Raw genomic sequence first — 17,783 nt, forward strand, 5'->3', positions numbered from 1 at the left:
AGGGGAAGATAACATTAGGTTGTGATAAGCAATTTCCTTGGATTTCGAGTGGATCGGGTTTGTTCACTTTCCTTATATAATAATCGGACCCTTTACATGCTTCCAGTTTTAGGCACAATGAAGTGTTTGTGCTGCAGTTTTGGCTTTGAAAAGCTACACTTTTGCATCAGAAGTCTAAATGTATCGCTAGATGAGTTTTATCTATTTTAAATGAAGTATTTTTGTGCAAATCCCTATGATGCTTTTTATTATAACTACATAATTTGATTTTCCTGTTTCATGATGCACCCCCAGAATAGATTCTGAAGTATCAGAAATACATCGAAACTTGAAAAAGTTTGAACATCACCAACTTTCAATTGAGAGCGATCCAACTTCTTTGGATGCAACAAACGATGTAACATTGGAGGTCAATTCAATAGAACTTTTAAGAATATGAAGGTGGTCTTAGTAGATAGTGGTTTCAGTTTTGTTGAAATCATGACATTTCTTGTTGCAGGTTATAAAAGAATCTGTTTCCCCCATTCGACTTTGCTGTAGGCTGGAGTCACTTCTACTTAAAAAGAAATTGTTGAACAGTGGGGATACACCAAACGATCATGCTTGTAAAGTAAGGTTTTCCCTAATTTCCATTTTGTAGTTTGCACCATATATATATATATATATATATATATATATATATATATATATATATATATATATATATATATATATATATATATATATATATAAATTGAGGTAATGGTTTCACAAGAAGTACATAGAATTTGTTTCTCACAACTGATCACATGGTATTAGAGCCTTGATACAACCATCAAGACATACAATGAGCTTTTGTTATCAGTTACTGTAGGGATGGTATTTAGTGTAACCTGGATATTTATACTACTCTCTACAACATTAAATAATCAAGTTATTTTTTTTGTTTAATGATTATGCAGATTGATAAACTAAAAGTTCTTTCCGAATCTCTTCTAAGCTCTGCATCTAATTCTGAAAAGCGCGTATCGGATCATCGGTAATTAGTTATCTCACTTCTTTTCTCTTTGTATTTATTTATTTGTACAGTCAACACACTACTGATGTTAACTTGTGAAATTTCATCAACTTATAATTTTTTTTGTTTTTGTGTTTTTCTCACATATAAATACCCTGGATTCGGTTATATTGTGCAGCAAACTCAAGTTACTTACAGTAGTTTTTTGACCTCTCTCTTATTGTTGTCTGAAAATGATACAGAAAAACTTTTCTTTTATTTCTATCAATGTTAAATTCCTTTAAACCTTATAATATATCTACTAATCTACCTCTATTTTGTTATCAGGCAACAAAAAGAAGAAGCCCTTTATTTTCGTGTAGCCAAAACTAGTGAAGTCACCCAAATTGAGAAGGTATGACTTTTCAAATCCTCCTATTTTGATTTATGAACCACTTCAAGAAGACTGAAAATGTCATTGCAATTTCCAGGAGTTGGGAGCTGAAATTAATGAACTTGAAAAGCAAAGAGACAAACTTGAAACTGAATTAAAGAAGGTGCCTTCAGCCTTCTTATTAATGACCATCATATATATGTCAGTGTGATTGTCTTAAAGTAACTCCCTGTTTTAGGTCAAAAACTTGTTGGCTGTTGCAAATGGTCGTCTTCAAAATGCCACAGAAGAAAGGGAACAGTTTGATGATGCTAATAATCAGCTTCTTGTACACTTCAAGTCAAAGGTTGGAATGTCTTGGTCCCAATACAATTTAAGGTTTAAAAAACTTAGGATAATTTCATGACATTTTACAATTCCATGTTATAAACCCTAATCTGAATTTTACGATCATGGCATAGGAGGATGAACTCTCGAAAGCAATTATTTCGTATAGAGTAGAAGCAGATACTTGTAATGCCTTTGTTGAGTTTCTAGAAGCTGCTTGGGATTTCCAGTATTCTTTTATGGAGGAAAAGGAAAAGAAGGTCAAGTATGTAATTTCTAATTATGTCCATATTCAAGTGTATATATAAATTCTCTTACTGAAAAATACTCTGTTTTATTCGACATACTCAAGTGATGAATTGGAGACTCATGAAGAATACTTTATAAATGTGGCTAGGAGTCTTTTATCTGCTTACAAGGTAATTGACCATAAACTTGTTAAAATCCATTTTTACTTGCCATTTAATCTATAATCTCATTGCATCTTTACTTGTTTTGTATATTTTGATCTTATAAGGATGCACTGGGACCCGCTATCGCCATTTTGAGGGAACATGCGAAGAACTTGAAAAGGTAAGAATTTCTTTTTGTTTGTAAATTAGTTTATGTGGATAGAAAAGAAAAGTGCTTTTTTTTTTTTTTTTTATCAAAAATATTAAATTTGGGCTTACAGTTTTGGTAATGTGGTAGGTATGAGAAAGCAATTGACCCAGATGAAGAATTTTTACAAGATATCGAACAAAGAAAAAGCCTTGAACATGCATATCTAGCTGCAGAAACCAAGGTATATTTATTAAATTTACACATTCTGATTATTTTTTGGCCTAAAAAGTAAAAACACTGAAGCACTTTTTTTACTGTTTTCATTTGGTGCAGGTTATTACTATCTTTGGTGCAGCAGATAGTGTTAAAGAGCAGTTTTACCAAGCAATTGATAATGTTTTTAGGTAAGATGAATTCATTCAAGTTTTTTTTTCAATAATATAACGATTTTGTTTCAATGTTTTGGTTGATGTTGAGCAGGAAAGTTATTGAACCGGTTCATGATTTATGTGAAGCTATTGAAAACATCAAAATCGAGTTTGAATCTTTAGCAAGACCATATGTGAGTAAAGATAAGTCAAGTCATGTAGAACAAACAGTGTCAAAGGAAAGCCCACAAAAAGGCGTATCACCATCTTCCAAACGTGTGCTTACAGTAGATATAAAATCAATCCTTACACAAAAACTGGTTATACGATCTCCAAAAAAGAAAGCATATATACCCTTAGGTGGCAGTTCAGAAAACTCCCCATCAAATCCAAATGATGACCAAGAGGAGGATGACAAGTCATCAACCCCAAATAAAGAAGCATCAAAATCGTCCTTGGAAATTGATAAAGAAAATAGGGAAGAAACCAATATGTCACAACATCCTTGTACTAGTGAAAATGAGAAGCTTCTAGAAGAATCAGGGAACTTGGCCTCGGAACTTTCTACAAGTAATGATGAAAAGTCAGTAGACCCTAATAAAGAGAAATCAAAAACCAAAGAACCTAAGAAGAAGAAGAAGTCTCAAAGTTCCTCAAGTGAGAGCGACAAGTCATCATCATAATAGGCCAAGTTGAAAATCTTATGATATACAACATTCCACATCTTTGTTTCATTTAGATTCCACACAGGAGTAACCTGAATGTGAATTTTATGCAAACAGGTAAGTAAAGGGAGGATGATTTTGACACTAAATACAGAAGCCAAAGCTTGTAAGTTGTAAATCAATCACATAGAAATGGTACATTTCATATATTCATAGATGATTAGATTTATAGTTAGAATTTATCTTTACATTGTTTTCTGAAACATAGTCAGCCAGTAATAAGTTGGATCTCAGTCTCTGAATTAGATTATGCAGATTTGGTAAATGGCTAGTTGATTTAGTTACTACCTTTTTTAGCAACAAAGATAAAATTAAAAAATTGTGATTCAGTTAAGTTATTAAAGGTTTGTCAGATGAGTCGAGTGGGGCATCTGTGAAAGTGGGCAGTGTTTGCAGCAAAAGGTAGACATGAGGGTATGGACTCAAGGTCAGACCCAATTGCCCCTATTAAGTCTAGTCGCATTTCCTAATATTTCTTTAGATTACATTTGAATCAATAAACGTCAACCATTAATTATTATTTATATATATATTTTTTTTTCAAAGAGATGGTGTATCTTACTGAGTGAGTGAATCGGGTAACTCGGTTACAAACATTAGGGAAAATGGGGAGAGAGATTACATATGCATATGAACAAAACAAAAAAATGCAGAAATCATGGACCATTATTTTGAAAAAGACAATGGTAGCTAGGCATTATGCATCGTTTTATGTTTTATTACATATACTATATTATGGCCTATTGACTCTTGCGCTCAACCTTATAATAATAACAATAATTAATACGATAGATTCACAATGTAGAGTGGGGGCCAAATTAAAAGTATTATTAATTAAATATTTAAAACATCATTTAATAGCGACGTAGGGGTCTTATAAACCAAAATTTAATAGATGAACAACTGTTTTTTTAAATGATTTTAGAATCTTGTGAGAACAAGTGAAAGTAAAAAAGATAATAAGCCCATGTGTTGACCAAGTGCGGAGACCCATGAAGTGTTTTATCCATCTCTCCATTGTTTATAAAAATATGACAATGCTAAAAACCAAGGTGTATGGGAAAATGGGGCTTTGCCTTTTAAAAATCAACTTCTTATTAAATGCTACGTACAAATTCCCAACACATTACCACACACCTCTCTCTCAATTCAAATTTAATAATTAACAAGAACGGTTGTACATATGCATAAGAAACTTGTACGCTGGGTCTAAACAAGAAGAGATGATATTATTTTGATATATTGATATATGATTTCAAGCCTTTACAAGTGTCCCTCTCTTTGGTGACTAAATTATGTGTTTTCATTCTTGGTTATGAAGGTAACGAATCATCATAACATTAACACCACACCAATAACCATTCTCATAATGATTTTATATATTTTGTCCACCTTTTGTGTAGTTAGTGTACAACAAGATTACCACGTCGTACAACCTTTTCAATGCGTGGTCAATGCAGGAAGAGGGACCATCCTTGTTTCTTACCATACTTTCTTGTTTGGAAGCATTCAAGAAAAACTTTACTTGAAAATAACAAAAAATCTGACATTTCACCATTTTATTATATCTTACTTATATAAGTTACTAACTTGTCACCTTCTCTACTTTAAATGATGCTCTTTTGAGTTTTGAGCCTCAAGTCTCAACCCTTGTAACACATTCTTTCAAAAAACATGTCTTCAAATCTGTTACTATCAAGCAATTATGAAGATGAAGAGTTCATAGACATGGAGGTAAGTTCATCGTCTTCACCATCAAAAACCAGAGAGTTTGAATTCCAAAAAGATGGAAGATCAATGAACAATGCCTCACCAGCAGATGAACTTTTTTACAAAGGCAAACTCCTTCCGCTTCACCTCCCGCCACGTGTACAAATGGTGAAATCACTTCTTCTTCAAAATGCTAAAGCTAAAGATCAAGAACAAGAAGATCAGTTCATTACATTTTCAACTCCTCCATTAATGGTGCAATCATGCAATATATCGCCTTCTGAATCTAGTAGGGTAAGCACTGAATTAACCCCAGATGAATACTTCTTTGACTGGTCAACGGAATTAACAGGATTCATCGGTGATCATCACATTCACCCCACAAACAGAAACTACTACGCACCCCCATGGTCAAAGAAGCTAAGGTTGACTCAAAAGCTTAAAGCTTCCAGAAACTATCTCAAATCTTTGTTTAACAAATCTGCTTGTGGTTCAGATGCTAAACAACCAGTAATCCAACAGGATTCTGATAAAGATAAACATTTCTTGACCAAATATCTAAAAGTCAACAACAAGAAAACCGGGTTTGGCAAATACCCGACATTGGGAAATGTTTTAAAGGGTATTGAAGATGAAGGGAATGAAGATGGTTTTGACAGTAGTTGCAGCAATAGAAAGTCTTTTTCAGGGGCAATTAAGAGAAAATGCTCGCCGTCTTCCACGTCATCTTCTGGTTCCTCTTCTTCTTCATCATCATCGTCTTCTTTCAATTATTCTAATGGGATTTATGAGTTGTGTAAGAGGAATAGTACTGCTGATTCAGAGCTTGAAGGTTCCATTGAAGCAGCCATTGATCACTGTAAGAAATCCCAACAGGTTTTGAATCAATCTGTGTTTTTTCCAAGTTCTGTTTTATAAAATGTACTTTGTAATAATCAATGTTGTTTTCCTTATTTTTTTTTTTAATTATTTTATGAAGATAATGTCATGGTGTCCCATTATTTGCTTTTGAGATATATCGAAATTTTGTCCGTACAAAATCCAAATAAACCATTATTTAGTCGAATTCCACGGATATTTTATTTTCAAATCTTCCATGAGCACTATTTTGTTTACATGTAAAACAAATCAAAGCTTTTATTATCTTACATTATGATATAAATGTTTAATGTGATTTAATTTTGTACTTGTTGAATATAATTCATTACTAATAGCATTATGAAAATGTACACTACCTTACTCGAAATTAAAAAACAAAAGAAACTCAAATATCTGGCTATGACGTTTCCATTATAAAATTAAAATGTCCAAGAAACATAAGTTTTCAAGTTACAATTACGAATTTACCCTTCAAAATCTCAAATGCAAACACTTTCCCACAAAAGAAAAAAGAAAAAAGAAAAACTCGTAAAACAAAGTGAGCAGCATCAAATTGACATTATTAGATCTGTGCCTTTTTTCTGAATAGGTAACTACAGGTGCAGGAGGAAAGTATAAAAAGGCATCTTTTACACAAAGCAGATAATGAATCCAATTTAAGATCACATGTATGAAATTTAAATCTGCTATAGTAAGAAAGAAATAAAGGGACCCACTATTTTCTGGATTTTTAAAGTTTTCAGCTTTTTAGCTTTATGTGTTAGAATAGCACCGGTCCACCTCACTTTCTATGTGGTGCTAATCATCAAAACCTACTTCCCTTCGTCACCATCACATATATATTACAGTTGCAGAATATTATTTTTTAAAGAAAAAAAAAGATAAAAATATACCAAACTGTTAAAAAGTTTTTTCTAAAATAATAAAAAAAATCGGAATGGAAATACAAAAACCGTATTGCGAAATACTGTTCACCATGAAAAAGAAATTAATACTGTGAAATTGTTCATATTTTTACAAAAAAATCATGATTTTTGTCTTGAAAAACATTGTTTTGAAGTTTTTTTTTTTTTTTGGTATAGATTTTTAAAGACCAATACCACAACAAAAAAAAAAAGATATGCAAAACGAATTGTTAGGTTGAGGGAGATTTTGGAAGAAAAAAAAAACTAATGTAAAACATTTTAAAAAATAATAACATTATATATGTATGGAGGACCCATGTCTCGGTGCCAAAGCCTATTCCAAAGGTGATTATTCAGGGTTTTTTTCTTAAATTTTAACTAATATTTAGACAAAAAAAACTTTTACCACCATGTGCTTCTTTTACATGAAGAAAAGTACTTGGTCACTTTTACCATTATGTACATCTTTTACATTAAGTACACTTATAATCAACCCTTTTTCGTTCTTTTGACCTCAACAGTGCATGAAAGTGAGGAATCTGTTATAACTTTTCACTTTTCTTTTACTTAAAATAAGCCTACCCTTTTTAAATGGGTCTCCATTCCATAGCAATGTACAACGTTCATTTCAAGATTTACAAGAAGAAGATCATAAAGTGTTGGTTTAGGTAGGTTAAGAAAAAAGAAGATTATAAAAGATTTTGTATGTCAAGTTAATGATTCAGGGTATTCTTCATGATTAAAAAAGGTCAAAGTTATCTACTTGACAGATTTGAAGAATTCTTTAGGCAGAGTCAGTCAGTCAACATCATTACATCAACTAACTATCCTTTACTTGTAAGTTAAAATTTAACTAAAGATTATGAGTGTAGATTTAAGCATAAAAGGACCCATGAATGTGATTTCAATCTTTAAAGTGGCTATTCTTGCTTTAAGCAATGACAGCTTTTGTTAAAGCACAAAATGTTGCTTTAAGCATTTATATTTGCTTACATCACGTCTATGCATTCACACCATCCATTCAACCATGTTTGTTGGGTAAGAGATGACACCTAGGAGAGGTGCTTTGAGCACAAATGCAAAACTTAAATTGTTTTCCCACAAAGTGCACTTACGAATACTATTATACAAGTATATGAAATGCTAGGAGTACTCATGAACACATTTGAAGAACTAAATGAGTATTTCAAATGTAATATACTAGGCAACACACTTGACAAAACTTTAAGAAGGAAGTACACCAAAGTGTATATTTTCATACAACAAACTAAATACTATGCTTGGAACGGGAATTACAAACATGGAAATACAATTACAATACAATAAGTAATTAAACAACCACAAGTAATAAACAATCAACCATAAAGAACACAAGGATATAAAGTGGTTATTAACTCCACTTCGATGGAATCACTCTGTCTAAATTGATAATCATTTCCAAATCCGATCCACTGATAAACAAAGAATCCTTTAAATGTATGAATAAAACCGTGTGTACATATTCATACTCGCACCAAAACTGTTTATAAATGGGGAATGTGGATCTAAATCTTATTATATTAAAACACTTGCTTAGGTACAAGATTATTTGGTGTGCAACCAACATTGTATAACTCAAGATCAAGTAAGTAGAGATGATATTTTCAAATATCTTCTTTATTAAGTTTTCTATCTCAAAAGAGTGAGTATTCTTTTAGAAAAATATTGGAGAGGTGATGGGAGAGTGTGCAAAACCTAAACACCAAATTAAATCAACTTCTTACAAACTCGGATGTCTGAGGATTTGAAAAATACATATTGCACCCATTTTGGAAAATGAATGGAGAAAATAAGCTCATTATATATCGCTCTTGTAACAAAAGCCTAAATGACAGTTTTGATCTCTCTAGGTTTAATTTGTATGATTTGCAATTTTTGTCCATGTAGTATTTTTATAGAAACGGTCATTGTTTAAAAACAAATTATATAACTGTCCTTAAATATGCCACAATTATAAAAATGGTCATTATCTAATTATATAATGGTCCATAAGTTTTAAAAATTTACAGAAATGGTCCTATGAAAAAAATATGTAATGGTCCTTAAGTATGACAATTATAGAAATGGTTCCCTGTAAGATAAAATTACAAAATAGTTCCTATCTAATAATAAAATTACATAAATTGGCCATGCATGAAATAAAATTACATAATGGTCCATGTGTAAGACAAAGTTATAGAAACGGTCCGATGTAATAGCAAAATTACAGAATTGGTCCATGTGTAATAAATAACTTACGGTCTTACATAATGTCAAAAATATATGATTTAAACTAGTTGTCGATTATTGAGGTGTTGAAAACCTTTTTTTCAATGGTCGTTTACTTTAAATAAGATATATCACTCTATATTTTATAAAGAACATCATTCATATATATGTATGTTTTGTGGATGTTAGGGTTCTAGTAGAAAACATGATTTCACAACAATGACAACATCATCTACTGATGCAATCTAGGTTATGCCTCAACTGAAACCCTTCAATATATACGTAAATGGGATTCAAAAGTGCAAGTAAAAAAGGGAAGAATTTAAAGGTCGTTTGGGAGATTCAAACATATGCATGTAGAGCAATTTTCTCATTTTCAGCTACTTTTATATTAGATCTTGGATATATGTACATATGAAGTGGTATCTATCGTGCCATAATTAATACCAAGGGAAATTGGAAAAAAAAGACGAAAAGAAGCAAAACATATAACAATACCATGAATTCATCCATGAATCATGATCAGATAGCATATAGTTTCTTGAATTCATCGGTTTCAGAATCCGATGCAGACACCGACCCCGATAGCGACTTCATACTCCTCTCAAGCCTACGACTTTTTATACTATTCTCTTCAATTCGATGCATAATAACCCAATAACACATCGTCCCTAACGTCGACGCCAATGTCACCGATCCAATAATCGTAACCCCAATCGCCAACCATTTCTCATTCCCCACAACGATAAACGAAAGTGCAAGAAACGCGACTGCAACAAACACAGACGCCAACCACATCAGCTTATTAATCACCGCCATCACCTGCTTCTTCGCCCGTTTCTCCACCACCACAATCGACGTCTGAACCACCACCACCGCCAGTGAAATAAAAAGGGCAAGAGAGTCAAAGATCAAGAACACAATGAACTCCGGATTCGAAGCTATGTGCGCTTCCCCCAAAGAAAAGTCAACCGGAATGTTTTTGTTGGTATCGACGTATTGCCCTGGTAATTGAAATATGGCAGCGAAAGTAACAGTGGCGATTAGAACAGCAACGACGGTGGTGGAATTGATTGCGTTGTTGAGACCTTCAAGATGCATTTTGTTGATACGTTTTCCGATTCCTTTTACTCTTTTTTGAGTTTTGATTGCGTGTTCCAGTTGATCGTGAACTCCATGTTTGATGTCGCTTACTGTTTGTTTTAATTCGCGGGATTTTGGTGTTAATGGTGATTGTGTGTTTTTGATGAACTTGGCTTTTGGGACTCCATGTTCTCGTAAGATGATCGCTATTTCTGATCGCCCAAATTTCTCAGCAGTGTCAATGGCTGTTTCTCCATATTTGTTAATGGCTTGTTTGTTGATTGCTTCCTTGTGTCTCAACAATGCCCAAACTATCTGCAAATTCAGTACCCATCAATAAACCATAAACTAGGTATACATGCAATAAAACATAAACATTTATCAAAGATAACTTTTTAGATGTGTAACAAAATTCCATTTGAATTAGGAAAGTTATCCTTTTGAGCTTGAAAGTCAACATAAAGTAATGAACATGTTTAAATACCTGTGTGCGACCTTTTCGTGAAGTTATATGCAATGCAGTGTTGTCCTTTTTGTCAACCATATTTATGAGGCCATTATCTGCTTCAATAAGTGCATCAACAACTTCAACATTTTGTCCCTTAACAGCCATATGAAGGGCAGTTTGTCCCTTTTTGTCAGCTCTACCAACAATTCCAGGTACTTTTTGAGTAAGTGCCTTTACTACCTCTAAATGCCCTTTTCTTGCACATGAATGTAAGGCGGTTTTGAGGTTGCTTCTTGCAATATTAGCCATGCTGCTATTTTTCTCCAACAGATAATTCACCACATCAAGATGCCCTTGTTCTGAAGCTGTGTGTAATGCTGTGGTGTTTTGTTGATCGAATGTCATACAAAGCTCTGAATTCATTTCCATTAGAATCTTTAACACCTCTGAAATGAAAGTTGAATCATATCTTGAGAACCCTTTTGTATTATACAATATCATGACAATTTTCTGAATAAAAATCGCCCTCAAACTTCAAATGTTACAACTTAAAAGAGAGAGTGTTGTAACTCATAAGTTTAATAGTTTATACTCTTGTTTTATGGGTCCCGTGCATTTGATTGTATGAACAAGGTTACAACTTAACATTTGTGGGAGATTTATGGGTAGGGATCTAGAATTTTTGTCAACAAACTTTGCAAGAAAAATGTCTTCATAAAAATTCATGATTATTGGAAAGCTTTGACTCTAACTAATGAAGGAAATCACATGCTAATCATAGGTCTTTATTATTGTGATTAAAGAAAGGCCTATTAAATGACCAAAAGGGAAAGTCATATCACAAAATGAAAGACTTTTAAACTTTTATCAAAATAACATTTTGTTACCAAATTGCTTTATCAATGGGCTCTACTAGAAAAATCATTAAGAAATCACGATTTTTTTTATAGTTTAACATAAATAACACAATTTTTTCACGAATAAATGATGTTTTAGCGTATAAAAAGAATTAAAAACTCATGGAAAAGGATGTCATTTGTAGTGAGACCACTGATAAAGCATGTTTGCATCAAAAACAGGTATTTCGTTAAATAGATGGTTATTTTGTGATAAATTTTCAAAAGTTTTTTGGTCATTTTTGTGATTAGCCATTAGAGACAATGTTGAAATACAAAGTTATGCAATTCATCCCTCTTTTCTGTTGATACTTTCCATATATGATGCAAAATCTTATCTCTTTCTCTTTCTATTTGTATGATGCAAAATCTACTCTCTTTCTATTTATACATTGGCTAAAAGGTTTTATGTCATCAAATTATTCCCAAAAACAAGAAGAAATAATCAAATCCTTACCAAGATTTCCTTGTTTTGTAGCGATATGGAAGGCATCAAAACCATTTTTAGCCTTAATACTTGCAGATTCAGAGTCATAAAACTTTATCATCTCTTTCACCAAATCGACACAACCATATTCAGCAGCAACATAAAGAGGGATTTCACCCGATTGATTCTTCTTTTTTAGCAATTCCATCAACTTTTCGTCCTCGTAACTACCTAAAATCTCAAAAGCCACATCTAAATCTCCTGTTCTTGCAGCAATATGCAAAGATGTATCATCTTTTTTCTCCATAGTCCTGTTTCTGATTAAACTTTGATTCGTTTTTCCTGTAGCGACTGGAGAATCCATGGGATTGAGGTTTTAATAAAAACCCTCTTTTTCTATGATGGTTTACTATAAGAACGAAAAACACCCAGATTAGATATTGTCTATATAAACTAAAAGATCTAACCTTTATTTCTAGAAGCTTAGCAAGATTACAAGATATAATTTAGGTGGATGTAGGAATAACACATAAGCAAAATTAGAGGCTTTAGATATTTTATTTTACTTAAATACAATTAATTTTTGACCATTGACAGTTGGACACCCAAATTCTTTTCTTTCCACACTATGACTAGATGTCTAGATGACTGTTATGTATGATGGGTGTTTGGGAGAGAGAGAGGGGGGGGGGGGGGGGGGAGGGGGGGGGTAAGGTTGATCCATTTTTAGGTCAACGAGCAGCTTTAGAGCTTATTGCTTCCATTTCATTTTCACTTTTCAGCAAGAAGTGTTTGCAAATTGGTAAAAAGGGAAAGAAAAAGTCAAAGCTAACAAATATCAAAGACCCTAAACATGATTACCTCATAAAAGAAGCAGAATCTTGAGTAATTTGATTGTGTTTTTAAAATTTCAATTCACAATACACACCAAACATAAGAAATTGATTGATAAAGTAATCGAAACTTTTTTTGTTTTTACCTGGGTAATGAAGAACACAGAGATTCTTGATGTCCGGATGACTCAATCCATTTTGGAAATTGCAAAGAAAAATGCTTTGAAGAACTTTTAGGGAGAGGAGATAACTATAAGCTTGGTGACATTGATTGAAGAGTAAAAAACAGGGCTCAGAAATGAGTGGGGATTGAAGAGGGGTAGTAGGGTCTGTTAATTTCAAAGAGTGGAAGAAAAAATGGTTTGCTTGAAAAAGCACATGAAGCAAATGCAAATCATATGCTTCTTGAGTGGTGGTGGATCACGTATGTGTTTTTGTTTGGTCAAGCCTCCAATTATTATTTTTTAGACATTTAATTAATATTTACTCTAATTGAGTATTTGTTGTTATACGGGGCAAAGTATTTTAATTCACATTATTGTTTATATCATGATTTGAGTAATGATTTGCAAATTAATACACGTTCAGAGCTTATTATTTTACATTACTTAATACTTTTTATCCTTATTAATTTTTGGGGATATTCACAAATACTTTTTGTGTGGTGAACAATCAATCAAATCACTATTGAATTTGAAATTTAATGCGTTTCGCAATATCTACCGACTATGTATTTTAAACTAGATATTTTCGTGTACTAAGCGACGAATACGAATGATTTCTTTTAAAAATTAGTTTCTATAGACAATTTTTTTTTTTGACAAATTCATTTTCTAATGAGTTTGAAATAAGATATTTAACGGATAAGAGTAAGACTATGGATTATATCTTCTTTAAATTTAAAATTCAATCGTATCTCTTAATCTTATCTTTTCCTTAATATACGAAATAATGTCCAAAATTAATCCGATTTATGCATTGAATAATTGTACCTAAAATATCATGATTTGTACTACTTAAAATTAAGTATGGCTTGTCCTAAAAGTGGTAAATGCTTTATAAGGTATATTGATAAGGGATAATGACTTAGACTGGTAATATACTTTTCGATTTGTATATATTTGGTCATTGTGTTTTTTGTCCATATTTGCCCATTAAACTTGTTTTTTTGTCCATATCTTATCATTATGATCGGTTGGTGTGAGTTTAGCCGGTTCCCAACGTTCTTTGCATCCCTGACAAGACTTCGGTCATCTTCTCTGACGAGTCTCCGACGAAGATATAAGTATGGATCAAAGTTAAAGGAAACCAATCCATAGTGCTTTGAGAAATCAATCCTCCATTTTTAGATTAATAGAATGACAAGAAGAAAAGAAGAAACATTTGACATCAAGAGATTTATAAGCTTACTTATGAAATCAAGAACAACTTGCTCAAAAATCATATATCATTCATCATATAAGGCTTGCTTATATATCTTAATGAAGGCTTAATCATGTCAAATGTAAGAGATGAAGACAATTTTCAGCAAAAAATATAAAAAAAATCGAGACATCAAATAGGTGTTCATCCTAAAAGATGAAACTTTATGCAGTGAAGGTCATCATCATCGTCTTCTTCTTCTTCATCGACCACCACTACATGTTGGCCTCCGAGGAATGATAATTTGGAGCTCTGGAAATTCAAAGAAGGGATGAAGATCGTTAGGGTTTGTTGATGTTGAGTCGTTAACGCAGTCGTTAAGGGATTTTGCGACGCCGTAAGAACGAGTAGCATCCTCTGCTAAATTGAAGGTACCAAGCCAAACCCTAGGTTTCTTAAATGGATCGCTAACTTCTGCAACGAATCAACCCCTATCGTTCTTATTTATTTCTTGCGTGTGTCTGTGAAAGGCGAATCAAATGAGAAACGAGATATGAACCCTAATTTGGAGGTTCTGCCCCCATTCCCTATTCTTGATTTTCTATGGAGAAAAAAATAAGGAACGATGGATCTGGATCTTTATGATGGTTGGTTGCTTTCTTTCAACAACTTACAAAAAAAAGAATGATATTTGAAGACTCACCGGTGCAGTCAAATACGCTGGAAACCGGCTAAACCTACGATAGTAGGTCATAATGATGTTTTTTAAACACTTCAAACAAGTTCAATGAAAAAATATAGACAAAAAAAATCAGTGATTAAATGTGTACAAATCAAAAAATATCTTATCATTTTAAGTAATTTTACCTTTAAAAACTATGTGTCTTAATGTTTAGTGTAATTTGGAAATAACTTTATTGTCACACCCCCGGCCGGTAGCGGAAACGTCAGGCAGTGTGAATTGGATCGAGGCATATATATATATATATATATATATATATATATATATATATATATATATAGAACATAACACAAAAGTATATCACAAACAATACTTTTATTTATTATAATTTTATTTGTGATTGCATTGTTTAAAAGGGTTAAGCACACATCCTAAACATAATTAGAAATGACAAACAAATGGAACTAAACTCCAACAAGCTTCCTTGAAAACCTCCTCCTCAGCACGACTATCCTCCACACTCATCTCTCTGAGAATACATGTATTTTTAAAAATATCAACACAATGTTGGTGACTGCACAAGTTTTTATAGTTTATTTGGTTGTATTAATTAAGAATCATTTTTCTTTTAGTAAACTTTTCTTGAAATATTTTATCAACCCTAGTTTACAATCTTTTTAGGAGCTCTAACGATCATATCTTATTATCTTTTAGGATATTTTATTAATCCTAATTTACTATCTTTGTAGGATATTTAACTAATCATAATGTATTTTATCTACCACTCTAAGGCGTCCCTATTGGTAGTCGGGTCTCTAAGGTGGTTGTAATGTATTACCATGAGCCCCCATAATCGACGTTGTTTGACTAGTGAACGATTACAATAAAGTTCCTATTGGTAGTCGGATCTCTAAGGTGGTTGTAATGTATTACCACTCTAAGGCGTCCCAACATGAACGATTACGATAAAGTTCCAAAAAACCACAATATATCCAAATCTATCATCTGATTAAAGTTCCAAAAAAGCACAATAAATCCAAAGTTACAAACAAAAAATAATGTATGATTACGATAAGTTCAAAGAAACATCAACAATTACTATAACACAAAATCATTATACTTTCCATCTTTCTCTTCATCTTCATCAACATTTAAGTCATTACTCTTCTGTAACAAATGGATAAGTACATGAGCTTCATAATTGAGAAGTGAACCAAATAAAGTATAGACGATATGAAGAAAGTAAAGACAATAGTTCCGATAAAAAACTATTACCTCTGAAAAATCATATGGTCACAAGGAGATTTAGTTACATGTTTGCAGACTTTTGGATCGCGTAGGGTGAGAAAATAGACAAATAGTAAACAAGAAGAACGCTTAAAATCAATAATGGAACAGAGCTCATTAGTAGAGTATTTATATCTTAACGCACACATAAGTGGATTGGAAGTGCACATGGTGGTGTCTTGGGTGTTCATTGGTGATTGTTGTCCTACGAGCTTCGCCTCAAACTGAAGACTTAATGGTGTTCTAAAGTTGATAACAGTAATATGTGTGTTGGAATTCAGAGACGTAAGAACGAAATTGGAAGTGGGTGAAGGTGTGATAGTCATGAAGCTGCACCACTAGTGAAGGTGTGGTGCAGGTGGTGGTGGCGGTGAGGGAATGAAGGAAAAGAATATTGTCACAACCATTCAATTGAGTTTGATTTATGAGAAGAGACACTGACTAGAGAAGGCTATCAGTGTTAGAGACACCAATTTTGTATCCGGATGAGTAAGGCTTTCTTGAAGATGATGGGGAGTGGCGAACGGTATGTTAGGGTGTTTATTTATTTTCTTTTTCTTAACAAAAAGATTAAAAATATGTATAAAATAAAATAAAAAGGGAAAACTAGTCTTTTTCATGACAAAAAGACCATGCGGGCAAGAAAAACAAATCACATGGACCAAGCGCGTAGGAATTTCAAAACTTGTCCTTACTATGCCTGTTTTGGGAAACCATATAGACCAAACGCATAATTATGTCTATATAATAATATGCACCCATTTTAAACAAAAAGTTAGTCGCAAAATAGTAGGACATTAAGTGTTAGAAGAAAAGATGGCAATGTTTTTATTAAAATTATGGGAAATAATAAACATTTTCGAACGGTTAAATAAAGATTTCAACACTCCACGTAGACAGTTCATAGATGTTTTAATGAGGTAAGAATTGCAATGATGAATTTAATAAGAGAAGTTGTAGTGTCGACATCTTGTGATGCAACCTCAAATAACTTTGAGTGACATAAAAAGCTAAATGAAATATCCCCAAAGCAATATGTACGTTTCCATGGTACTTTTGTATATGCATTTGCGTCCATTGATCAACTTATAGGTGAAGAGGATATCAAAATGTAGGAATTTGTGATTTTTATACGATATTCACGTTGTATTATCCCCTATGATGGGAACGTAACGGTTGATATGTGGAACTCCATATTGGAGATCCAAGGTTCAAATATTAGCATGCCTAAAATATCGTTAGTGTTCCATGATTGACCTCCTACATGAATCTTAGAGCAGATTGACGTGAGTTACTCAGATGGTGTGATTTACCATTTATGTAACACCCTGTTTCGAGAAGTTTCTTATTTCGGGATTATGGACAATAAATCGATCAAGTAAAGGCATTGGGCTTCAATGTAATAGGGTTTAGACCCTATTGGATGTTGATAATATTGTTTATGTGATCTAATCGCTTGGCTTGTGTTTTGGAGTCAAAGGGTAAAATAGGCAAAGTGATTTTTTGGATTTCTTTCATGAATTAAGGATTTTAGTTCGGTATGTTTTAATTCAAAATTAACTAGATAGTAGTGTGGGGCTTGTCGGTAACTTTATATGGATATAAAGAACGTTGAAAACGGACTTGAAACGAAGAAGTTATGGTTGTTTGAAGCTGGAATGGATTTGGGTGAAAAATTATCGCCAAGGCGT

The 17,783-nt window shown here is 32.7% G+C and overlaps 3 protein-coding genes across 3 annotated transcripts; 2 read left to right on the forward strand and 1 right to left on the reverse strand.

Annotated features, from left to right (window-relative positions):
- Positions 1 to 290: 290 nt before the first annotated feature.
- On the forward strand, positions 291 to 3,583 carry LOC145156995 (uncharacterized). Its single transcript, XM_079076177.1, has 12 exons — positions 291 to 409; positions 500 to 610; positions 942 to 1,018; positions 1,325 to 1,391; positions 1,468 to 1,533; positions 1,609 to 1,716; positions 1,832 to 1,962; positions 2,050 to 2,116; positions 2,215 to 2,270; positions 2,388 to 2,481; positions 2,574 to 2,644; positions 2,721 to 3,583. Exons 7-12 carry the CDS (start codon positions 1,937 to 1,939, stop codon positions 3,289 to 3,291), a joined length of 885 nt encoding a protein of 294 aa, XP_078932303.1. The 5' UTR covers positions 291 to 409; positions 500 to 610; positions 942 to 1,018; positions 1,325 to 1,391; positions 1,468 to 1,533; positions 1,609 to 1,716; positions 1,832 to 1,936; the 3' UTR covers positions 3,292 to 3,583.
- A 1,321-nt stretch (positions 3,584 to 4,904) lies between these two features.
- Positions 4,905 to 5,996, forward strand: LOC145156996 (putative membrane-associated kinase regulator 3). Its single transcript, XM_079076178.1, has one exon. The coding sequence runs from the start codon at positions 5,008 to 5,010 to the stop codon at positions 5,959 to 5,961; it is 954 nt and encodes a 317-aa protein (XP_078932304.1). The 5' UTR covers positions 4,905 to 5,007; the 3' UTR covers positions 5,962 to 5,996.
- Positions 5,997 to 9,431: 3,435 nt separating this feature from the next.
- Positions 9,432 to 13,170, reverse strand: LOC145161076 (ankyrin repeat-containing protein At5g02620-like). The gene is made up of 4 exons (XM_079080513.1): positions 12,908 to 13,170; positions 11,959 to 12,337; positions 10,642 to 11,051; positions 9,432 to 10,472 (listed from the first exon to the last, which is right to left on the reverse strand). The coding sequence occupies exons 2-4, from the start codon at positions 12,290 to 12,292 to the stop codon at positions 9,597 to 9,599; spliced, it is 1,620 nt and encodes a 539-aa protein (XP_078936639.1). The 5' UTR covers positions 12,293 to 12,337; positions 12,908 to 13,170; the 3' UTR covers positions 9,432 to 9,596.
- Between the last annotated feature and the right edge of the window lie 4,613 nt (positions 13,171 to 17,783).

This window comes from Lactuca virosa, chromosome 2 (genome assembly GCF_052849685.1).
Source record: "Lactuca virosa cultivar CGN04683 chromosome 2, Lactuca_virosa_CGN04683_v6, whole genome shotgun sequence".
Taxonomy (NCBI): Eukaryota; Viridiplantae; Streptophyta; class Magnoliopsida; order Asterales; family Asteraceae; genus Lactuca; species Lactuca virosa.

What these genes read in the sequence shown, in the direction of transcription:
- LOC145156995 (XM_079076177.1), top strand. Translation starts at nt 1,937, where the DNA reads ATGGAGGAAAAGGAAAAGAAGGTCAA. An exon ending in CATGCGAAGAACTTGAAAAG is followed by an intron (nt 2,271 to 2,387) that starts GTAAGAATTTCT and finishes GTAATGTGGTAG; the next exon opens with GTATGAGAAAGCAATTGACC. An exon ending in GCAATTGATAATGTTTTTAG is followed by an intron (nt 2,645 to 2,720) that starts GTAAGATGAATT and finishes GATGTTGAGCAG; the next exon opens with GAAAGTTATTGAACCGGTTC.
- LOC145156996 (XM_079076178.1), top strand. Translation starts at nt 5,008, where the DNA reads ATGTCTTCAAATCTGTTACTATCAAGCAATTATGAAGATGAAGAGTTC.
- LOC145161076 (XM_079080513.1), bottom strand. Translation starts at nt 12,292, where the DNA reads ATGGATTCTCCAGTCGCTACAGGAAAAACGAATCAAAGTTTAATCAGA. An exon ending in TACAAAACAAGGAAATCTTG is followed by an intron (nt 11,052 to 11,958) that starts GTAAGGATTTGA and finishes CTTTCATTTCAG; the next exon opens with AGGTGTTAAAGATTCTAATG. An exon ending in CACGAAAAGGTCGCACACAG is followed by an intron (nt 10,473 to 10,641) that starts GTATTTAAACAT and finishes CTGAATTTGCAG; the next exon opens with ATAGTTTGGGCATTGTTGAG.